General features: G+C 41.3%; 1 protein-coding gene across 2 annotated transcripts in view; it reads left to right on the forward strand.

Moving 5' to 3' along the window:
- The first annotated feature begins 1,651 nt into the window (after positions 1-1,651).
- The window catches only part of slc4a11 (solute carrier family 4 member 11), a 158,762-nt gene continuing 135,013 nt past the window's right edge, over positions 1,652-25,400 (forward strand). For both annotated transcript variants that reach the window (XM_061744198.1, XM_061744199.1), the window contains exon 1: positions 1,652-1,826. In XM_061744198.1, the coding sequence (XP_061600182.1) occupies positions 1,790-1,826 (37 nt within the window). In that variant the 5' untranslated portion in view covers positions 1,652-1,789. The remainder of the gene's footprint in view (positions 1,827-25,400) is intronic.

Raw genomic sequence — 25,400 nt, forward strand, 5'->3', positions numbered from 1 at the left:
AACGAGGAAGGGAAAAAGGAAGGAAGGAAGGGAGAAAAGGAAGGAAGGAAGGAAGGAAGGAAGGAAGGAAGGAAGGAAGGAAGGAAGGAAGGAAGGAAGGAAGGAAGGAAGGAAGGAAGGGAGAAAACAAGGAAGGAAGGAAGGGAGAAAACAAGGAAAGAAGGAAGGAAGGGAGAAAACGAGGAAGGGAAAAAGGAAGGAAGGGAGAAAACGAGGAAGGGAGAAAACGAGGAAGGGAAAAAGGAAGGAAGGAAGAAAACGAGGAAGGGAAAAAGGAAGGAAGGGAGAAAACGAGGAAGGAAGGAAGGAAATGAGGAAAGAAGGGAGAAAACGAGGAAAGAAGGGAGAAAACGAGGAAGGGAAAAAGGAAGGAAGGGAGAAAACGAGGAAGGGAAAAAGGAAGGAAGGAAGGGAGAAAACGAGGAAGGGAAAAAGGAAGGAAGGGAGAAAAGGGAAAAAGGAAGAGAAAAAGGAAGGAAGGGAGAAAACGAGGAAGGGAAAAAGGAAGGAAGGGAGAAAACGAGGAAGGGAAAAAGGAAGGAAGGGAGAAAACGAGGAAGGAAGGAAGGAAGGAAGGAAGGAAGGAAATGAGGAAAGAAGGGAGAAAACGAGGAAAGAAGGGAGAAAACGAGGAAGGGAAAAAGGAAGGAAGGGAGAAAACGAGGAAGGGAAAAAGGAAGGAAGGGAAAAAGGAAGGAAGGGAGAAAACGAGGAAGGAAGGAAGGAAGGAAACGAGGAAAGAAGGGAGAAAACGAGGAAAGAAGGGAGAAAACGAGGAAAGAAGGGAGAAAACGAGAAAACGAGGAAGGGAAAAAGGAAGGAAGGGAGAAAACGAGGAAGGGAAAAAGGAAGGAAGGAAGAGAGAAAACGAGGAAGGGAAAAAGGAAGGAAGGAAGAGAGAAAACGAGGAAGGGAAAAAGGAAGGAAGGGAGAAAAGGGAAAAAGGAAGGAAGGAAGGAAGGAAGGAAGGAAGGAAGGAAGGAAGGAAGGAAACGAGAAAAGAAGGGAGAAAACGAGGAAAGAAGGGAGAAAACGAGGAAGGGAAAAAGGAAGGAAGGGAGAAAACGAGGAAGGGAAAAAGGAAGGAAGGAAGGGAGAAAACGAGGAAGGGAAAAAGGAAGGAAGGAAGGGAGAAAACGAGGAAGGGAAAAAGGAAGGAAGGAAGGGAGAAAAGGAAGGAAGGAAGGAAGGAAGGAAGGAAGGAAGGAAGGAAGGAAGGAAGGAAGGAAGGAAGGAAGGAAGGAAGGAAGGAAGGAAGGATAAATTGATGAGGTTTTTGTGTAACAAACATGGCGGATCTGAGTCATTCCAGTTTTGCAGTACAGGTGGACTCATTTAATTGGTTTTATTCAATTTAATTAGTGTAGTTTAGTAGCATTTAGTATTCTTTTAGAGCAGTGTTTTGGGGGCTCCAAAGACTGAATGTGGTGATAGATTTATAGTTACAAAGGTGGAGTTGAAATGGTATTTTTTTTTATCATTATCGGGATAAATGCCAGAAATGATCGTGATACATTTTTTAGCCCATACCGCCCATCCCTACTGTGTGATGCACTGCCATAGGCTGATCCTGGCTGGAGGCACTAGGACCTGGTGGCAGTGAGTGAGTAGGCAGGGGGAGCGGGGCTGAGTCACTGCATGTGTCTGAGACTCAGTCAGAAACAGAGCAGAGCAGGGGAGCAGAGGTGATCTCACACTCATCAGCACAGGATAACACAACCATGATGGGTTGATTTGGGGGGAGGTGGTTGGAGAGAGGAAGTGTGCATTCGCCACCCCTTGCCCTGCTATGGAGACCAACAAAGTTCTTCATTTCGTGCCTTCTGGTAAGTGGATCAAAGCTTCGCAAGCTCCTCTTCAGCTGTGCACGACGGAGCTCCTGGGAGAACCTTGGGGTTCCCTACCTAGTGAAACCTGAGAAACCCCTCTGTGCAAAACATGTGCAACCCACTCCGAGCTCTACTCTGAGGGGTGGCACATGTTTTTGTGCATTTTTTCACTGTACTTACTCAGGGAATTTGTTTTCTTGCCGTTAGTGAGCTCATAGGAATGTTCTAATGTTCTGCTTGCGACAGGAGTCTGCTTTTTTTTTGTGCTTACGGTAGTGGAGATGTGTATTGCATTCTTTTCTGAGCACACATTTGTGTGTGTGCATGTTGTTTATGCTTGGTATGAGGTTCCTCTGTTGTATTTCATCAGTTAAGGAAATGACCCTTGAGAAACAGTTGCATTGCAAACCCACCTAGAGGAGCGGGTATACCTGTGGAGAATGGGCAAGTGGAATGCAGTGGAAGCTTTGGCTCACAGTGTACTTTCTTTTGTGTTGCATTGCTGCGCTCTTGCATGTGCGCGGCAAATGGAGAGTGATCAACACAGTGCAGGAAACACTGCTGTGTGCGTTTGCCAGTGTGAGTGAGGATATGAGTCTGCCTGTCATTTGTGTGTGTGTGTGTGTGTGTGTGTGTGTGTATCCATTAAAAAGGAGAGAAGAAAATGTGTGCACATTCATATCAATACACAGAACATGTCTTTGCTTGTTTGAAGCATGTATGCTTAAGTGAGTGAGGCAGAGACGGGCAGATTAGTGCTGCTGACAACCACAAGCGAGCAGCGACTTCTCCCCTCAACGAAAGTCCACTGAGAGCCCAGAGCCCATTTGGAGGTGTGATGCGGCTGCCTCCTCACTTTCATTTTGTCTGGGAAGGCAGAGCAGGATGCTGCATCTCAGGATGTATATGTGTGAGAGGAGGACATTGTGTAGACTGATGTGAAAAAATGCTATCAATCATTGTGTGTGTGTGTAATTGAGCATAAATTTGTATATCTCTGTTTTTATGCACATTTTTGATATAGATATTTTTAGAGTTCACATGTGTGTTTTTTCTTGAGATGTATTTTGCACTCCAACAACATCCCAGAGTGCGTGTCAAGACGTGCTGGACACTGATGTGACTCGTCCTCCAAAGAGTAATTTGCATTCATTTGCCTCGGAGCTGATTAGAGGCAGAGGTGACAGTTTTGATCCTTGCAGCACAACAATTTGGTTCTGCATCCTGAAAGCTTTGTTACACAGGAAAGGTTGAGGCATGAAGAAAGGATTGGTAGGAAGAGGAGAAATATTTTTCAGAGTAATGGCCAATAGCGATCATCCCAGCTTTTTTATGCGCAGTCTAACTTAACCTTTGCTTTAATTTCAGGTATAAATAAAACAAAATGCCCCCCAAAAAACTGTATTTCTGCTGGTGATGGAGTTATCGATTTGTCACCAGTGACTCAACAATTACATTTCCCGAGGATTAGATTTTCTGTTTTCCACATTCACTTTGTATCCCTCTGGATTTTGAAATAAAGCAGAACAAGCTGTTCTGTGCAGCGAATCTCGGCATACATGGAAGGAACATGATGTCCAAGACGAGGCTCAACTGAAGCTTTCCAGAAAATGTCACAAAGGTTGTACCAATCGTGTCTGTGGACATCAATGAATTTGTTCTGCTGTATTCTGCGTGTAAATTTCCAGATATTAGAAATACAAATTGCTGTTGCTGTCAGGGACAGTTTAGGAGATACGGGATTCACTTTATGTAGTTTAAATGACGGTAGAGCTTCCATACATGTACACAATGTGAGAGTACTGCAGTTCTTAAAGTGAAGAACATAAATGGTGCAATCTAGTGGCAGTCAACTTTTCATGCTTATTGTCAACTTATTAAATAATTGTGGGTGAATATTGTGATACAAGAAGAGTGTGATCCAAGTTAATCTATAGCACTTTTTATTTGATAAGTGACTTGTCTGTTAAAGTTGGGACAAACGGACAATTGCAGTGGAGGTGGCTGCCTCCCGTGTGTTATTTATGCTTAATACACACGTGTTGATCATATTTGATTGGAATTGGACTTTTGTTTGTTTTTTTGTTTTTCGTCAGTGTAGAGAACTGAGCCATTTCTATTATTTATTTATTTACTTTTTTTTTTTAATCTCCATCGGTAAACATTTCATGGCTCTGCCACAGTGACGCAGTCTCTCCAACAAGCATACCTGTGATGTGGATGTTTTCCACTGTGAGTATAGATGACCAAAGATGGCAATTTATGAAACCGCTGAGGTAAAATAAGACGTAGAGGATCAACAACCAACATGTTAGGTAAACAAACTTGATTCAGCACTTTAAAGGAGGTCTGTGAGCAGCATGTTACTGAGACGAGCACGCAGCCAGCAGCTCTTGTTTTTCTTCCTCTGTTATCAGCGGCTGTTTCTCACTACATTAACACTTCGTTAGGTCACCCACACATATTGCCTGAAAATAGTTGTTTTCCTCAAAAATTGTGACGTCTACCAATCCTGCAGAACTGTTTTCTGCAGAGGAATTCACCTTCACTGTCTTCTCTCTCTTTTTCTCATACACTCTGAACCCAGAAAACACAACACTGACTGCGTTTACATGCAGTCAATAACCCTTTTAAAACCCGAATATTAGCAATAACCCAAATTTGCACGGCCATGTTAACACCAATAACCCTTTTGAATAACCCGAATTTGCTCATATTCGGGTTTTTAAAAACCTGAATATGACCCCTGGATTACTCCTTTTAAAACCCGAATATTCGGTCATGTAAACGCCAAACGGAATATCCCGATCAAACGGAACATGAATTTGTTTTCTGCGCATGGTCTGTTCTCAAGGAATCCTGGTCTTTTGAGTCCAGGACGTACTTCTAAACACAGCGAAACGCAAGACCACGTCACACTTTTGGAGTGAGGAGGACACTAATCACTCCATAAATGTAATGAAGGATATGAACATTTCTGCATTTGTAGACGGTAGAAAGTACCGGGATAGCCAGATTTACAAGAAGGTGAGCGAAAAGAAGCAGCATTTGTTTTGAATTTGGATACAGGAAGAAGAAGCGGAAATTACTGTAATTGCGTCATCACGTTCTCCAAGCGTCGCTGGTTTGATCGAGATATCCCGAATGATTAATTACCATGTAAACAGGAATATTCCGAATGTTTCAGTAACCGGAATATTAGCAATAACCCAAATTTTGACTGCATGTAAACGTAGTCACTTGAGAGATGCTCCTCCAATGTTGGGCTACCAGAACATTCCGTCCGTCCATCCCTCTGTCCGTCCCTCCGTCCGTCCGCCCGCACCAGCTGGCATCCCCAGACCTCCCTCTCCCGAGCTGCCTTTCCCAGCTCTGCTGGGGGAACACAGGCGTTCCCGAGCCAACTGAGAGATGTAATCTCTTCAGCCAGTGCTGAGTCTGCCCTCAAGGCCTCTTTCTGATGGGACATGTCCAAAACCGCTCCCCTGGAAGCCGCCTGGCAGACATCCACATGTCCAAACCGCTTCAGCTGGTTGATCTCAGTGCGGATGAACAGTGACTCTTCCACTCTCATGTCAATTGTGGCTGCCTCCCGACTGACTGCCAGCCTCCTTTCACCTCAGGGAGAATGCAGGCTCCCCCGCTTAAAGAGCCTTTGACCACTGCCCAAGGATTGTGGCCATAGGTGAGGGTTAGAAAGCAAGATTGACGAAACATCGAGAGCTTAGCCGTTCAGTTGAGCCCAGTTTTCACTACGACGGACCAGTGTGGTGTCGAGACTTTCCCTCCAGTTTCTGACGCACACATACCTGCACATGCACAACACCAGCTCAAAGCCAGGCTCAATATCACGATCAGTTCAATTCCATCTGGACATCTGATGCCAGTTTGATGTCCATATTAAGTCTGGCTTCTGGGTTTTTTGTACCTGAAGGTACTAATGCAACTCTTTTATTTCAAGTTCATATTTTGTGGATAAAAATCTTTCTTTTACTCAAATTCACTTCATGTCAGTGTAAAAAAAGAACTTACTGCTCAAGATTCAGTTTTGTAGTAACTCTAAATCCAGGTGCTCAAGCCAAAGCCATGTTTCTGCTGGGTTTTTTCTTCTCCAAACAGTTCTGATTAACAATCATAAACACAGCATGAAACCGCAACCTCTTAGACTATTGGTGGCAAGGTGTCCCTCTTGAGTTGTGACAGAAAACCGGATAATCACGGCTGCAACTGTGACCCGCGGAGCTGGGAAATATCCGCATGGAGGACACATAGTGGCGGTGTGAATTAGTAGTTGGACCATGTGGAAGTGGAGGTGTGTGAGGAAGAAGATGGATGACGAGTTCCTGTGTGACTGCGTTTGTGTGTGCTGTAGATGTGACAGTGATCTCTGATCAGTATTCACCGCTGGCAGCAGATCTCAGAAGCTCCAGCCGCTGAGCACGGCCATCTGGGCAGAAGGAGAACCACACAACACACACGTACAAATTATCATACAGTTACACACACACACACTCACACACACACGTGTACACCAGCAGGGAAATATCACACAAACGCACCCATGCAAGACATGACAAGCCAGTCACATACACACACGTGCATTCACACACTCACACAAACCCATCTGCACACACAAGTACGCTCAGAAGTTGTCAGATATTGTCCATTTGCACCGCACATAATTGCATACAAAATTTATTTTATCTACATAATTTGTTGGTTTTCAGACACGGAACAATTATGTAGATGTATCAACGCAGACACTCGCCACACAGTTCAAGTAACACACAACGAATTAGACCATAAATTCATGTGTCTTTCTCCCACACACATATTTATTCACACCATCTTTCATCTGCAAGTCCTTTATCAATAAATTACACATAAAACATTGCCATGGACTGATGTGTATTTTTGCAAAAAAAAAAAAAAAAAAAGCTAAGAGGCCAAAAAGAGAAGCTTTAATAGTCTTCAAAAGAAGTTCAAAGGCAGGGCCTCCTGCGGTTTAGTAAGCAGCGTCGTGCCCGAGTCTAGTACGCCTTTGCTGATGTGTTTGTTGTCTTTTCCTGTCACTCATATTCTCATCTCTTATCTTTGTATTTTAAAACGTGAACTCATAAAAAAAGAGCATTATTTAAGGTTATAAGTCAGGAACACGAGGCAGACTGTGACCATATTGCTGACTTTTCTGGGACACGGACCTTGACATTGTGGTGATTTTGTGCTGCAGATCAAGATACGTGAGAAATGTGCATTTTTGGGAAACGGCAGCTTGTAGCTAGACTGTAGTTTCAAGCTTTGTCCCCTGTCATAGTTGGAGCTCGTCTTCTTTGATAATCAGCTGCCATGGCGAGTACAACAAAGCTCAGTAAAGTTCTATGTCACGATGGTTTCTGCCCCCCACCCCCTCCCTCATTATCAAGCTTGTGTGGGTGTTTTATTGCACAACTCTCCAGCCACCCGGAGCACTTTGAGCTCACATACTTCTGGGTCGGGACACGATGTCAAATGTTGTGTGTGTGACAGTCTTTTATGGGCTCTGATTAGTGCCGAGGTGACAAGAACCTGGTGCTAAACAGGAGCATAACCTGTGTGTGTGTGTGTGTGTGTGTGTGTGTGTGTGTGTGTGTGTGTGTGTGTGTGTGTGTGTGTGTGTGTGTGTGTGTGTGTGTGTGTGTGTGTGTGTGTGTGTGTGTGTGTGTGTGTGTGTGTGTGTGTGTGTGTGTGTGTGTGTGTGTGTGTGTGTGTGTGTGTGTGTGTGTGTGTGTGTGTGTGTGTGTGTGTGTGATGAGCCAGCTGTGCTGTTTCAGTTAGTCGGTGCTTGAAAATGTTGTGGTTCAACATTCACGATTCCTTGCACAACTATGACTACGTTTACATGCAGTCAAAGTTCGGGTTATTGCTAATATTCCGGTTACTGAAACATTTGGAATATTCCGTTTACATGGTAATTAATCATTCGGGATATCTGGATCAAACCAGCGACGCGCGGAAAATGTGATGACGCAATTACCGTCATTTCCGCTTCTTCTTCCTGTATCCAAATTCAAAACAAATGCTGCTTCGCGCAACCTTTCGCTCACCTTCTTGTAAATCTCGCTATCCCGGTACTTTCTACCGTCTACAAATGCAGAAATGTTCATATCCTTCATTACATTTATGAAGTGATTAGTCTCCTCCTGGTCTTGGTTTCTCCGTGTTTATAAGAACTTCCTGGACTCAAAAGACCAGGATTCCTTGTGAACAGAACATGCGCAGAAAACAAATTCCTGTTCCGTTTGATGGGGATATTCCGTTTGGCGTTTACATGACCGAATGTTCGGGTTTTAAAAGGAGTAACCCAGGGGTCATATTCGGGTTTTTAAAAACCAAATATAAGCAAATTCCAGTTATTCAAAGGGATTTTTGGTGTTTACATGGCCGTGCAAATTTGGGTTATTGCAAAAATTCGGGTTTTAAAAGGCTTATTGACTGCATGGAAACGTAGTCTATGAATACACAAGCAAGACAACACTTAATTTGTTCTCCAAACATCTTCCTGGGGCGAGTGTATCAGCTCAGTGATCTGGGCCTTACTCAGGACACATTTCAAGAATTCATTATTGTCTTTCCCTTCAATTTCATAAAACGCACACGCACTTACTATGCAAGACAACTCTGTACAACATCAATGTTTGATGCACTTCATCCTCACACACGTTCAATAATGCAAAATGTGTTATGATTGTTTTATTTATTTATTTTTTACAAGTGGAAATGACATCCTCTCTGCAATGAAACCCCTGCACAGCCGTATCATGCGAGGACAGTGGCTTGGCAACTGCTGCCATGTGAGAAGAGAAAAACGTGCATCCTGGAGCTTCAGTCTATGCAGCAAATGACATCTATTGTTAAATCCTCGACTGGGATGAAGAACAGCTGCCGTTAGTCGTCCCAATTGAAACAGGGATGTTAACTGCATTTGGGCTGTTTGGTAGAAGTGAATCTAGTTCACTGTGTGACAGTGACATTCAGTGACTCTTTGAAGGTCATCTGCAGTGTAACGATGTTTGCAACGTTGGTTCCTTTTGCTTTTAAAGGAAGTGAGTATTACTAACAGAAATGAACGGCATTTCCTACTGACATAGAACTGGACGGACTTGATTAGTGACGATAAGGAAATGTATATTCTGTTTTACAAAAACATGTAAATAATCACACATCTGTTTAAAGGTTAAAAAATGGAATAAAATACGCAGGAGTGAGTAAAGTGTTGTTTCTAATTTAGAAAATAACACTTCTCAAAATATCTGTATCATCTGGATAAGTCAACTGTTTTACATTTGCTGTTATTTTGATGGCAGTCTGCACACTGTGGCATTGTCTGTTCAGTTTTCACACGCCGTTGTTGATTTAGACTCAGGCATCAGGTCCGCTTATCCTCTGTTTTCATTTCCTCTGGTGAAAAGTCGTCCATCCTCTGTGCACCATTATCAAATACTTAAAAAGCTGTTTACATAACTTACATAACCAACCATTAACAAGCCCACAGCAGATGTATTAGATGAGAGTTGACTAGTTTCTGTGTGGTGTATTTAAATACTTTACTTTAAAAAGCTGAATTGTTTAGAGCATTTTGTGAGCATATAATAGATGTTTATACCATGGGCCTTTTTCATCATCTTTCTTCATCATCTTTTTCAGATTTGGGATTCATTTTTGTATTCTGCATCATCGCAGGGTTTTGTAAAAGATTTTAAACTTTTTTCTAAAATCAGTAACTTTTACTACATGTTTATTTATTATTATTATTATTATTATTATTATTATTATTATTATTATTATTATTAATAATTATTATTAGAGTTTTTTATTGTATTTAAGACAAAATACTAATTTAGAGAGAGGAATGGAGGAATAAATTAACTACAATTTTTATCTCAATGATTGATTGATTTAATTAATTGCGTTGTTTTATTTTACATTCAAGATGAAACCAAAGTTAAGTTAAAAATATTCAAAGCCATTTCCTCTTTTGGACTTGCTGGACTTCATTCCAGGCCAGGTTAGCACCTGTAATCTTTTACTGTTGCAATACCTAGGGATTTCTTTTACAAGATCTTCTTGGAAAAGGAGTATTTATATACTTTTGCATTGTGGAGTTTTAACTTGCTTTTGCTACAGGCCGTTTTTCCTGAAAGTGGTTTCAGAAGTGATTCTCGGTTCATGTAGTGAAATGCGGACTGAAGGTCAGAGTTCTGTTTTTTTGGTTTTGTCCCTTACTCAGAGAGATATCAGGATCCTTTAAATGTTGTTATGCATTGATAACCAGGGCAGGTAGGGCAGTCTCTCTGGGCATCTGTACTTCTGTAGTTCGGTTTTCTGGTCTGGAGCAAAACACAAGCTTAATCCTGAGTGACTTGATTATCCGAGCATATTTTGAGGTTCACATTAGCAGTTTTTAGTTTCAAACCTGAACAGAACTGTAGTGAGGAGCATTGATCATTACATTTCTGTACAAGTTTAGAACTAAGTCCATCTTGATTTCAAGAATATGACATGCGTGTGTCTTTTGTCCATCCTGTGTTTATATTTCAATCAAATTGAACACAACTTAGTTGTGAATCTGCCCATGGTTGCTTAAAAAGTTGGGTTTCAGTTGTTTAGTGCACTCCAAGGTTTGGATGACGGTGTTCACACTTCTTCCATTGATTCACACTTTCTGCACCAGAATTGGTCTTAGTTTAACTAGAGCCGAAGCGCTGAACCCTGATGTTCCTTTTTGAAAGATCGATGGGGAAGCAATTTAACCAGGTTGTCTCACAACACTTTACATAGTTTTTTTTTTTAGCGTTACAAAACTTTTGAAGTTGCTGTAATCCAATTTAATATGGCACAACTTAAAAGAAAAACACACAAGAACCCTTTCATATCTTGTCTGCTTTTTATTGTCAGTGTACAATTTAACAATTTACTGTATTCTATATGAACTTTTGTCTTTACGAGGATATCAATACCCAGGGTCGATATCTCCATTGTATGCATCTCCTGCTTCTGCTTGGCACAAAATGAAATGTTGAAGACTTTTTGAATAATTAGATTCAAACTGAATTCCTCCCTGATGTGGAATTTACAACCAATTTACGTAGAATATCCATTAACGCAGTACAAAAAGATCCAACACCTTACTTAATGTCCTACGTTTGCAAGCTATTTAATTCCACATGTTTTCACTAAGTAGCTACAGGTGGCCATGAATGAACAGGCTCTTTTTTTGTAAGGATGACAGCAAAACGTATTTGCCAGCTGCAAGACAAAGTGGCATTTATAATAATTGTTAGCATGCTATAGCCTTTAAATAAAAGCAGTAATTGTAAATAGTCATGCTGAACTCAGTTATACTGATTGTGTTTGTAGCGCTGTTTATAAAGGCACTTGCAATTCCTGAGAATTACTTTTTTAATCTACAGAACTGTGTGTTAGGCACAACTTACCCATCTTTTGTTAATTTTTTTGGGAGCAAATGAGTTTTTGGAGTTTTGAAGTGTCTCTTATCTGTTGAAAGTTAAAGATGTGAAGTTGATATTAAGGGCTTTAGTATGGACTTTTGATGAGTTTCTGATTTGAAGAAGTCAAAATGCACATAACATGAACATTACTATACATCCACAAATGAACAATGAACATTATACATTATACATACATTATACATTATTACCTTTTTTAAAGAAGGAAAAAGAAAAGGTTTGGCAAAAAAGTACAGACTGATTGAGTAGCTTGTAGCCCAACATTAGGAAGAATAACTTGAAGTGTGTGTTTTCTGTTATAAGCCCCTTTCACATAGAGAGCGCAAAGCACAGACCGCTGCCGGTTTTCCCATTCATTGTGTACGTGCTGCCACGGCGCAAGAGCGGACCGCTGTGCCGCCGAGCTCGGCGGTGCGCAAGACGGCGCCTGCCGCGGTGTTGCACCACGCCTGCCTGCGTCACCGTGTCACGATCTTGGCTGTGAGTCTGTGTGAGGAGCTGTGGGATACGAGACTGCAGGCCTATCGTGACCTCAATAAAAAGGGACAAAAGTGGAGAGGAATCTCCCAGAATTTGGACATACCAGGTGTGTTTAAAAGTGGAACGAGCCTGTATTCCCCCAAATCCAGTCTTCTCATGAGGATTTCATGGACCCTCCTTGCTGCTGCTGCTGCTCGTCTCCTCTTCCTCAGAAGAAGAACTAAAGCCAGGGCTTTTCTTTGAAGCAGGGACAGATACATCTGTAGGCTACTGTACGTCCAAACAAGTGGAAAAACTTTTTTCGGTCGCCTAGCAACTTGCAACAAATATGTGCGTGCAAACCGCGCTCTACAGTATGTGAAAGCAGCTATACATGATCAATCTCAGCGATGGATGGGCTCCAGCAGGCCCCCCTGACCCTGCATTGGAATAAGTGGGTGTAGAAAATGAAGGAATGGATGGACTTATCAGTCTCTCATTGTTTTTCTTTACAGCGTTGCTTCAGTTCATTGAGGCTTGTGGTTATTTGCTTATGTACAGCACTTTAAAGTCCCCAGCACAGCATGGCCGGGTCGTTGGACCACTTTAATTATTGTTCAGATACTCTGTTGTGGATTTGCTGATGTGTTTGAGATCACCTAAGCTTTAGCTATTGGACAAAGGGTCTCACGTTAAACCAAGAATAATTAGACAGAGGATTTCATGGTCGACTTTCAGGAAGAATTTAGGAGTTTTGAGTTATATGTCGGCCCTTTGATAGACTGGTGACCTGTCCAGGGTGTAACCCCTGCCTCTCACCTGAAATGAGCTGGGATAGGCTCCAGCAGACCCCCGTGACCCCGCAAGCGATAAAGCGGGTATAGATAATGGATGGATGGATGGAGTTATATGTCAGGGCTCATCCACCCAAGAACAAATATGACTATATCTTTATTAATTCTATAACAAAGGAAAACACTGTATTGGCTGTTGTCTCTTCACAATATTCATGCTATATTAAATAATTTGTCTTAGTGATGTATAATAATAATAACTGAACAGCAATGGTCTCATTCTGCTGTAAGCAAACAAAATGAAATGAAGAAAAACACATTTAGCCCCAACATGGGCCCCTTGAACTGTGTGTGTCTGTGTCTGTTGTAACTTAGGTTACCTCCTTTACCCGGCAACAAAAAATTCTGTTTTCTGTTAGGTCGCTAACTCCAGACAGCTGCTGAGAGCTCAAGCACAGTAGCTAATCTACCTTTGACTGGTTTGTAAGATATATAAATCCAAAGCTGTCCATGAACTCAGGACTATTGACATGACTATCGTGGAGCCGTCAGTGGCCAATAAAGTTTAGACCAGTATAGATCCTGCCCAGGAAATCCAGCACAGAAGCTTGCAAAACATTTATATTTGCACAGAACTTTCTGATTTGCAAACAAAACTTTAAAGTTTTCAAACTAAAACTTTAGATTTATATTACAATTAAATGTTTCTCTTAACTTGCAATTAAAAAAAAATACAGTTTGTATAGTTTTGCTATCAATCTGCTTTTTTGTCTTTGTTCGGTTTTGTTTTGTTTTTCTACTTCCTGCAGATATTGAACAGTTTGATTGATTTGAAATTTCTGTCAAAACATCTTACACAGTCGTTGACTCTTGCTGATGATCAGTTGATTTAGTTGCATTAGGTTAACAGTACCTTTTCACATGCTTCTGTGTTTGGGTTTAGTTTTGGGGAATTTTTTTTTTTTTAATTCATCACAAGTCTTTGTAAAGACTTGTCTAAGGCCAAATGATATCTGAAAAAGTTAAAAGTGAAAGATGACCTTTCTTTTGAAACACATATGATCAAATGTTTGGAAAACCCACACATAAACTACTACTGTGTTGGTTCTCCTGTCAAATCTTTGATCTTAGACTTTAAAGCATTTGCTTTGCACCAGCAAATCATGTGTGGTTTTCTTGCATAACCATTCCATACACACTAAAACATGCTCTGTAGATTAAAGCCCAACAAACACACGAGATATCTGTTTCAAACTGGTATCAAACAGCCTTACTTGCACTAAACAATGTACTTTGTAGGGTATCTTCTCTTTATTCGCCATTTTAAGTTAAATCAAACCACCTATTCACTGCCAAGTCCTAGATATGGTGCTTTGCTGCTTCTACTCATTTGATATCTAGACCCTATACCATTTTGAAATACCATCTTTCAGGATGTCTGAGGTTTCCCATGCTGATGGATTCATAAATCTGTTCAGGTTTGTGAGTAAAAAGAGAAAAAAAAACAAAAAAAAAACAGCGTTGTGTGACTTACAAGGATGTTGGGAAACAATCAGGATCCTGTTATTACCACCTCTCTCATATCCAATCCCGAATCATCCAGTAAGAGTTTAAAGATGATGCATTGAGAGGAGCAGAAACAAGTTGATACTGCAGTCAATGTGGCCACTCCCAGTAACACCGACAAAAGCCGTGACGAACAAGTTTTCACACAGAGGCTTTAAACACTGATGCCTGATGTCTCTTCTTCCTTGCAACGGTGCAAGTGATCTCCCTTTGCACCATAATTGCTTCCATATTCAAGCACATACTGTATATAGTGTGGATGCAATAATGTCTGCTGTGACGGAGTAGTTGGTGTTAAACAGTTAATGACTGGGATTTAGTTTCCTGTACTGGAGAAGGGGTTTATAAGAGTTCAGACAGTTACTGGAGGACACTAGCAAGGTTGAAGGTTTGATTCCACCGAGACCCTGCTTTCTAAAAAGGTGCTGCGCTAAACGGCTTGTTTGACTGCTGTTTAATTTTACGTTTTACCTTTTTGAAACATTGTCTGTTTAGTTGTTTCGGTTAAAATATCAAAATCTAAATGAGTTATTTCCACTTTGTACAGAACAGTAATGACCACATATACTGCTGAAAAGAGAGGATTTTAAACAACAGAATTATTCCTTACTTATTGCATTTTTTCTCTACTCGCTGTCTTCCGATTTAGTCTATAAATGGAGTCTGTGTGGTTCTGTAGGGGGGACACCGCAAATGAAAAGCAGTCAGAACGGCTGTCAGATGGTGGGCAGGCTGAAATGGCATCGAGTAGATGGCTTTGTGGAGAAAAGCATACTTGAGAAACAGATAGTCGTCTGGCTTTAATCGAGCCAGAGGAAGAGGGGAATGTGCAAGCAATTAGCAGGAATCCCCTTGCCATAGATTTATTTATTTTATTCCCCCCTTCTATTATGATTAAGGCAGTGAATTTCTGCAGTGAGAGGATGTGTGTTTGTGTGTGTGTGTGTGTGTGTATATGTATGTATGTATATACTGTATGTGTGTATACATGTGTGTGTGTGTGTGTGTGTATATATATATATATATATATATATATATATATATATATATATATATATATATATATATATGCCTCAAACACATGTATGTGTATGTATGTATATATATTATATTATATATACTCTATTGCCTCAAACACCGAAAAGAGCTTTGGTAGCATGCAAACATAATCCTATACCTGTGTGTCTCTGTCAGTATAAAAGAAAAGCAGAGAGAAGGGGGAATGAGATGGAAAGATGTGAAAATGAGATGTGCAAATAGGCAGTGGAAGGACAGAAAAGAGAGAGGGGGTAAAAAAGAAAAATGGAAGAGGAGGAGTTTAAATTGCAGCATGTTCCTGTGCTAACCTTGGTCACGATGCCTTGCCACGCCACAGACACAGACGGATTCATCTGAGAACTCACAGTAGCCAGCTCACGCCAACTATAAATCCCCCACAAGGGAGACGACTCGAGGATTCTTGGAAAGGGATTCAGTCCACAGACCTGCCATCAAATCTTAATTCATTTACACAAAAAAGAGGCATTAAAAGACCTAAAATGCTCAACAACCCACAAATTTCAATTCCCTAAAAGGATAACTCTTTATATTGTATTATTTACTGACCATGACATTAAAATTGTTTTGGTTGAACCGCTGCAGATATTCTCATTTGCTAGTTTATGCAATCATTAGTCATGTTTTTATTCTGTTTTGAGTTGCTTGGTTATGTTTTGATTCTGGCCCTTAAAATAACGCCTTTTTACAGGATTTTCTTCCGTAGATTTCTATAAACATGCATGTACAAATAGCTGTGAGGTTGAATCTCATCATCTTTTTAACACAACAGTTACCAGACATTAATATAAGTAATGTATTGACGGGACACACATAAACGCCCACTCTGCTGTCCGCCATCAGCTCTGTCGGAGTCCACTTACCTGCCAGACAGCTCGGCTGTAGCGGCTTTCCTAATCTCAGCTCCACCGTGACTTCATCACCTTCACACACAAGCCTGGAGGCGCTGCTGCCAGGCTGCATGCAGCTTTTAGCCAAAGTGATCGTAATTCTGCTGTTTTTCATATGTTTAACTTGTGCAGGATAACATGGGAGTCGACATGTCAGTGCAGCACCTTCACATAAAGATGTTGATGGAACCTGAGATTCATTCTGCTAACCTACGTGCTGCTATAAACCAAGAAAGGCTTGTTGGAAAAGCCACAGAATTTGCTGCAGATATGACGCTCATTATACCCTTGAGCTCAAAGAAAGACTTTCAGTCGGATTCTTGGAAACTGAAGGACGAGAGTAGATGTGGGTTGTTTTTGTTTTTTTTGTTGTTTGTTTTTCTACTGATGTGACTCATTGTCCTTCAAGGCTCTATTAGACAAAAGCATGAATCAAACAAGGAGTTATTACCTACAGATGCCTAAGCAACCCTGCACTGCACTCTTCCCTGGCTAGTTTGGTGACATTCTCCGGGGGCTCAGTTGCTGTAATATACTGATAACCTGCAGATGGTATTGATAACTTCTCCTATCAGGGCCATGCAGAGAACTATCACTAGAGAGGGGTAGGTGCTCAAAGTTTAAGGATGGTGCGTGAAACATCATTTTAAAACACACCAGTTATACACCGGTTTAATTTACAAAAAATACCTGCTGATTGATAGACACCCAATGCACAAAAGAATATAACGAGGAACAATGGTCTGTTTCTCTGTCCTCCCTTCAGTGATTGCAGAGTAGGACCAAGAGTCAAACTAACTAATCAAATTTTGCCAAACAGCAAAATCACTACCATCTATGATTTAGCTGGACTGATGAGCAGATTCATTTCAGAGTCTTTAGTATTCTGTGTTGCATGTCAAGGCAGGGGAAATAAAAGTTTGAATAATTTCAGATTATATGTATATACACAAAGGCACATTTCACACCTTTTTCAGAAATCTTTTTCAGAAATTTGCTCTACCCACATTATGCAGATCAAAAAAATATACTTATTGGTAGGGCTGGGAGATATGGACCAAAAGTCATATCTCGATATTTTCTAGCTGAATGGCGATACTCGATATATATCGATATTTTTTTCTGTGCCATAATTGGGATTTCCCCCAAAGCATTATAGCATAGCATCTCTGTTAGCTTCATTTTTTTCTGAGGCAAACCCTTAAAAAAACAGTCAGTTTTAATACAAAGCCTCGTGCCAAATGTCACACAGGTTCCTTTATTAACAGAGGTCTGCACAATATCAAAATGTATAAAACAAATGAAATAAAAATAAACTGCCTGCATATATAGAATAAAAATTCTTCTTGAATAAAATAAAACAAATATCCCTGTCCTGCATAACAATTCAATTAAAATACACTGTGCAATTAATACAATGTAGACAGTAACAGGCAGACTTTTCCACTGAGGTTGACAGTTGTGCAATTAACAAAACATTTGTGCAAATCTCAAATAAAACATTCAAGTCAATTTGTCACAAAATAAGCTATATCAAAATCATAAAAAAAAAAAAAAAATGTCATTGATATAAGCGATATTGTCTCGTACCATATCGCGTTTGAAAATATATCGATATATATTAAAATATCGATATATCGCCCAGCCCTACTTATTGGCAGTGCTACAATTACATTAATACATCAACACTGAAATAATGCATTCATCTTTACATTCAGTTTGTTGTCTCTCTCAAAGGTAGAAATAAAAGGCTTAAGCAGCGCAGATATTAATGATGATCAGATAAGGTCACCAAGTTGTTCACTGGCAGTTTCTGTTTCCATTAAATAAAAGGCAAATCTTACTACGACATGAATGTTTCATTAAAAGGGAAACCACTAGCTACGACTGCTGGGTTATGATCTTCAAACACCCACATCCAAGGCAGCATCATTAATCCCATGCTTCACACATGCTCACAAGTAACACTTCTAAATATTAAAAACCTACTGTCCAATTATGGACTAAGCAGCTATGCTCAGTAATTAAAGCAGGGTTGCCCAATTCTGGTCCTGAAGGGCCACTGCACTGTGTTTTTGATGTTTCCTGCTTCAACACACCTGATTGATTCAACTGCATTTGGTCATTAATAGACTTCCCAGTCAGTCACTCGACATGATGTAGGAAAAATGTTTAATTATTCTACTTGTCCGGTAGAAATCATAGTTTGGAAATGTATGTTAACGTCTTAGTTTGACCATAACTGAGCTAGACGAACCTCTCATGGCTGGATAAACGAACTCAGATAATGTGGTTGAGGTGAAGCTAATCCCGGCATGCACATGTTCAACAGACTGAGCAGGCTCCAATGTTCCTGCCCCAGGCTTCGACCTGGAAGTACTGGACGAAGCAGATATTGAGCAATAAAGTGATGAAAATAATAACTAAAGCATACAGGAGGTATGAAATACACCAGGAGAATGTGTGTGTGCACAATTATTGGGCAACTATTAGTGTGCAGAATTATTATGCAACAAAAATGTTCCGATGTCATTTGTTCATTCCCATCTGTTAAAGTGAGAATAATAAACAAAATGAATAAACGTTTCTGACATTAAAAAAAAAAGTGACCAACATAGCCACCCTTCTTCTCAATAACAGCCACAAACCTTCCACTCAGGGAGTCTCAGTTTCTTTATGTGTTGACAATCACCTTTTTGTGCATCTGCAAGCACATCGTCCCAGACACTGTTCAGAGGTGTGCTGTCTTCCTTCACTGTAAATCTCCCGTTTAAGATGGGCCCACAGTTAGGGTTTAGGTCAGGTGAGGAGGGGGGCCATGTCATTATTCGTTCATCTATAAGGCCTTTCCTGGCTAGCCACGCAGTGAAGTACTTCCATGCATGTGATGGAGCATTGTCCTGCATAAAAATCATGGTCTTCTTGAAAGATGAAGACTTTTTCCTGCACCACTGCTTGAAGAAAGTGTCTTCTAAACACTGGCAGTAGGTTTGGGAGTTTATTTTTGAGTCCATCTTCAACTTGAAAAGGTCGAAGCTCATCTAGCTCATCTCCGATAATACCAGCCCATACCTTTACCCCACCTTCTGGGTCGAAGCCGAGCTCTTTGGCTCTTGCTGATCCAGCCACAGGCCCATCTATCTGGTCCGTCAAGTCACTCTCATCTCAACAGTCCATAAACCTTTGAAAAAGCTGTCTACAGATATTTCTTGGCCCAGTCTGGATGCTTCAGTGTATTTGTCTTGGTCAGAGGTGGTCGGGTTTCAGCCTTCCTAGCCTTGGCCATGTCTCTGAACACCTTGTACTTCTCGGCACTCCAGGTAGGTTGCAGTTCTGGAAGATGACAGCACTGGAGGCTAATGGGTTTCTGGTAGCTTCATGTTTTCTTCTACTCAAATCTTTGGCAGTTAATTTGTGTCTTTTTTTTCCTCAACACATTTCTTGCAACGCCGTTGACAATTTGCAACAAAACGTTTGGTGGTTCTGTGATCACACCCCAATATCTTAGCAATTTCAAGACTGCTGCATCCCCTGAAACACTTGATATAAGGTGTTGATCTCCATAGGCCACACCCTCCTTCATTACACAAATACACATTCAATTCAATTTTCAATTCAATTTTATTTATATAGCGTCTAATACAACAGAGTTGTTTCTAGACGCTTTACAGAGACCCATACCCAGAACATGACCCCCGAGCAGCTATTACATAAACAATGGCAGGTAAAAACTCCCCTAGTGGGAGAAAAACCTTAAGCCAAACAGTGGCAAGGAAAAACTCCCCTTTAGGAGGGAAGAAACCTTGAGCAGGACCAGGCTCATCAGGGGGGACCCTCCTGCCGAGGGCCAGACTGGTGGGTCAGGGACGGCAACAGCACAGCAGGCAGGTGGAAGCAGCAACGGGATGACCGGGGGTGGGGACCGCAGGCCAGCACGCAGCTCCCGAAGCTCCGGCCCAATCAGCAAGTCCAAGGTTGGGGTGCAGGGTCAGGAAAAGACTTGTGCTCCGTAATGCAAGCTACAAGCCACATCACTTGATATGCTTAAATCCAATAAGAATTCACGTTTAGACCAATTGGCATGAACTTAATCGTTCACTTTCATTTGAAACATTAATTTGTTAAACATCGGTTCTTTCGCAAACAACATATTAATAATACAAATAAAGAAAATAACAAACAGTGCAAATCAGTAAAGCATAGATTATCACTACATGGCTGAATTGACTTAGCCAATCCACTCCCTTAACTCTTGTTATCTGTGTCTTCAGGGCATTGTAGACACAGAAATCTGATCTTTGTCACTTGAGTTTGTATTCCTAGATTATATACTTGTCCGAATCATGGCCATGCATCATGAATGAGAATTGATGTATCAGATTTGATTCAGTTTATACCTGTATGCTTGCAAGTAGCATTGCACAGCGGGGGTTGCATTTCTCAGCAGGGATGCAGAACTCTGCATAATACCGGCGGCACAGCAAAAATCAATCAAGCCACAACGCAGGCAAGTGACACTAGGCAGTTGTGAGGTGTCACCCATAACAGTTGCCATCGCTTTCATCCTGCCTCAGTCAAACTTCCTGCCTTAATACGGCTTCAAAAATATGTTTCCTGTTGTTTTGGTAGAGATGACAGATGCTGAATGTTATCTATTGTATGTGCATGACATTCAAGAAATGAAAGTCCTGTCAGAAAAACTTTGTTAAATTGTTATTTTATTTATTTAATTATTTTTTGTGAGTAGTAAGTGTTAAACCTGCAGCAGCCACATTAACTAATTTCTCACCATCTAAAGAAAGGCTGGCCAACCAGCAGCTCGAAAATTGCATGTGGTGCGACTTCCTAACATTAGATTTTGCCTTTCGCCTTTCTTTCATCCATTAAAAAACAGAAAATTTACAAGAAAATAAAAGTTAGAATGTTCCTCTTGTTGCATATATCTTTACTGCCGCTTCTGAGGCACAATCAGGCAAAAAAATCTTGTGGTGGAGGAGTTGGGGCAGGAGGTGGGGAAGTACCCACTCGTTTCTGCACATGCAGTAAAGTTGGCTGTCATCCTTTCACAAGATAGTGAAATGCAGAGCTAGGCAAAAATATGAAGATGAAAACATGACGTTTTAGGAGACGGTGGATCTTTGCAGCATACACATATATACAGAGATGCCACTGGGGCGCGAGAAATACGGCCGCCATCTTGGACCGGTCATCCTACCCATATGTCAGCATAAGACAGGACAGTATTGAAGATGCCAGAGCACTGTGACACGTATTCCTGTATAAATCGCTACACCACATTGCCAAACTCAACTCTCTTGACCTGCAAGACCTGCAGAAAGGGAGCAAGAGACAGAAGCTCTGCAAAGCAGTCCTCTTTCAGGGCTTGTGTGTGTGTGTGTGTGTGTGTGTGTGTGTGTGTGTGTGTGTGTGTGTGTGTGTGTGTGTGTGTGTGTGTGTGGGTGTGGGGGTGGGTGGGTGGGTGGGTGGGTGGGTTGGATGGGTGGATAGAGTTGTCTGCAAAGGGACCAGGACGACTGATCCGTGTAGGGAAAGAATAAATGGGGCCATCTATCGTGAGATTTTGTGTGAAAACCTCCTTCCATCAGCAGGGCATTGTAGATGAAACGTGGCTGGGTCTTTCAGCATGACAACAATCCCAAACACACCGCCCAGGCAATGAAGGAGTGGCTTTGTTACCTGTGTGTGTGTGTGTGTGTGTGTGTGTGTGTGTGTGTGTGTGTGTGTGTAATACACAAATGTAAAAAACAAAATGCAGCAAAAGAAGAAGAAAAAAGTAAATGTAAGGGATGTTGTGTTTCTTGCTTTTTTAATATTCACTTTGGTGTTAGCAATTGACATAAGAAAAAAAACCCAGCTGCACCTCTCCATTGGCCTAATGGAGTCCAACAAGTATAGCACCAGGAAGGAACATACTTCTTATGACAACAACCTCCACCATATGAGGCTGTGCAACAATAACCACGAAACCATGCCGACAAGCATGTGACACAAAGAGCAAGTATTCTCGTACTGTTGAAGGTTAAGGAGGGGGAAATGATTAACCATAAACCAGACAGATAGAAATATTATAATCCTGGCAATCCACCTGGCATGCAATTTATCAGAAGCTAATGCGTTTTTGAGCATCCAAGACTTCATTCAAATGAAGTCTCACTAAGGGAGCATACTATTTAATGACAATAACCACCATGTGAGATCATGCCGATCAAGCATGTGACTCAAAAAGAGCACTGTCTCATCAGCTGTAAAGGGGGCAAATAAATAACCTCAAACTAGACAGATGGTAAGACTATATAATATAATTCTGGCACGCTACCTGGCACAATTTGCAAGAGCCAATCAAGGTAACAGGAGCTCAATCGCTTCTGAGCATCCAAGACATCATTCAAATGAAGTCTGATGTAGTGTTGGAAGGTAGAAGACCATCATCCCATAGATGTCAGCTTAGAGATGGGTAAATGAAGAGCCACTGTTGTTGCTGCGCTGATTCTTAGACAATAAGGAGAATAACTGTCAACTGGCAGACCACAGGATGAGCATAGGCCACGAAAATTGGAAGCCAACCAGCATCTTGTCAAGGGTTTGAACCCATCGACCACAAACAGAGGTACTGACCAGAGGGTTGGGGGTCGATGACTGGGGACATTTTTCGTGGGAGAGAAAGGGCAGAAAGCAGTATCAGTCTGGGCAACGATGTTTGAATATCTCGGCATGAACAGTCAGTCTTTGAGTAAGTAAAATTGCTCATCAAATGAAAGTGAGATCATGCTTAGGGTGGAAGGATAGGTTTCTAGTAGTACGCTCACCATACATAAGAAACTTATAGAAAGCCATGGTCAGCTTATGGTGATGTGAATCCTTGATGGAACCTTAACACCAATTTCTGCACTAGTGGAAAAGTCAAAGGGAACCTTTTGTCATTGCCTGAGGGACGAGCCTTTTATTAGACCATTAAGGAGCAGGTCATTTGCTTGAAAGTGGGGCAGGTCAGGCTTAATGCTTTGGCTTTGGACACTAGGGATGCAACGGTTCTCTGTATAAAACCGAACCGTTCGGTTCGCCCTCCATGGTTCAATACGCCCTTGTGTGCCGTGGATTTTCGGTTTTGCCATTATTTTGCATTAATGCTTTACAATCCGGGCGTTTGTGTGCCTGTCAGCCTGCTTCAGAAAAGTGCTCCTCGCTAGTCGTAGTCACTGTTGTAGCTCCGTCCACTCCCCCTCACACAGAACAGACACGGAAAACACGGAGTCATGGCGATCACAAGCGGGGGAGTTGAGAGACAAAAGTTTGAAGAAGCACCGGCTTAATTCAAATCTCCGGTGTGGCATCATTTCAGTTTTGCTAACAGAACTTGTACTGTCTGTAAACATTGCTTGAGACTCGTCCCATACGCAAAAGGAAACAAGCAATATGTGCATCATCTCCAGCATCAACACCCTGATGTAACGCTTTCTGCACACAGGACAGTCGAGTGACTCGATAAGGAAACACCAGCGAAAAAACAACTACTATCTATGGAGAATGCTTTCCAACAGACTTATAGTGCCACTTCAGATAAACACAAGAAAAATAACCCGTGCAGTGGGAGCGTTCATTGCTAAAGATTTGCAGCGCTTTTCGGTGGTCGGAGATGTGGGCTTTCGTCACCTAATGAAAACACTCGACCCATGTTACGTTGTGCCTCCCGCACACATTTCAACAACGTTATCATACCAGTAGTCAAAGCTAAAAGGCACTTTAACATTTGAAAGTGTTTTTGTTTAAAATTTTTTATGTTTACATTTTTTATACATTTTTTATACTACTGCATAGTGTATACAGGTAGTCAAGGAATAAAAGGCAGTTTACCATTTAAAAGTGTTTCACATTTGAAATAGTTTCCTAAAGATATGTTATACTATTGTATTTAGTAACCAACAGATGGAGCTGCATCCGTATACAAATGCAGGGAATCGGAAGACTCAGAGTAATCATTGTTGAAGAAAGAAATTCTACTCCACTCGTCAAGCAATAGTAACCAAAACTGCACATCAGAGAGACAACGTGCATCCAATGCTACAGTATCGGTGAGGTTAGGAACAGAGTTAGCCTGGAGGAGGAGACGAAAAATGAAAGAGCGTTTGTGAGGGATGATGTGCATAGCAAATTTCAGGTGGCCCAGCAAAGAGAAAAGGGTCCTCTTGGTGAGTTGGCTGGCTAACCACAAAGACCTGACAGTAGCCCTAATACAAGAGTTTGTCAGCAGGTAAAGAGGCCTGCATCAAATGCTGTTGAGTTATACCCAGGAATTCCAAATGCATAGAAGGGCCAAAAGTCTTCTCCCCAGAGAGAGGAACGCTGAGGTCAGAAAAAAGCTTCACAACTGTAGAAATGTTGTGAGCCGGAGGAGATGAAGGGAAATCAACCACCAGGAAATCATCAACCTAGAAAACAAATAAGGTTCAAAATGAAGGGAAGTCTGCAATTATTATAGAGAATCCAACACAAGTGCTTGGACAAAGTGTCAAAGATGCAAAGGCTACTACGGCAAGCAAAAAGTAAACTTGACCAAGAGTGCCACCTAATGAAAAAGATGCCATTGGGAAGGATGGGCTGGGGGGGCAAGATCTGAAATGCATCTGTAATGTCCACTTTCCCCAGCCAGGCACCATGTCCGGCAGTTTTAATCATCGTAATTGCATCATGGGCCGAAGCATAAGCCTAGGAAAAGGGCTTACTAGGAATCAGACTGTCAATACTAGGAATAGAAGAATTCTTAGGCGCCGAGAGGTCAATGGTGAGACATTTCTTACTGGAGTACTTCTGAATTTATTTTTATTTATTTAACCTTTATTTAACCAGGCAAGCAGATTAAGAACAAATTTCTTATTTACAAATGCAGCCTAGGGGGGTAAGGGGAGGGAGCTAAGATGAAAAAACAAGGTTATATAAATACACAAAAAGACATTAAAACATAATACAAAAGATAAAACAAATAATCAAGTAAAACAGTCAGTATGCCTGAAGGAGGACTAAAGACAAGTGCAGGAGTCGGTTGTACTTAATAGAAGATGTAGTTTGAAGGTGGAGATGGAAGTGAGAACAGAAAGTTTAAGGGTTTTTTGTAGGGTGTTCCAGTCATAGGCTGCAGCGAACCGGAAGGCATTGCGCCCAAAGGTGGTGCGGACTTTGGGAATGGAGAGATTGATGAAGGCACTGGACCTTAGAGTGCGGGCAGGTTGTGAGAGGTGCAGAAGAGAGGAGAGGTAGGGAGGAGTAATGCCGAGGATAGATTTA

This window comes from Cololabis saira, chromosome 16 (genome assembly GCF_033807715.1).
Source record: "Cololabis saira isolate AMF1-May2022 chromosome 16, fColSai1.1, whole genome shotgun sequence".
Classification (NCBI taxonomy): Eukaryota; Metazoa; Chordata; class Actinopteri; order Beloniformes; family Belonidae; genus Cololabis; species Cololabis saira.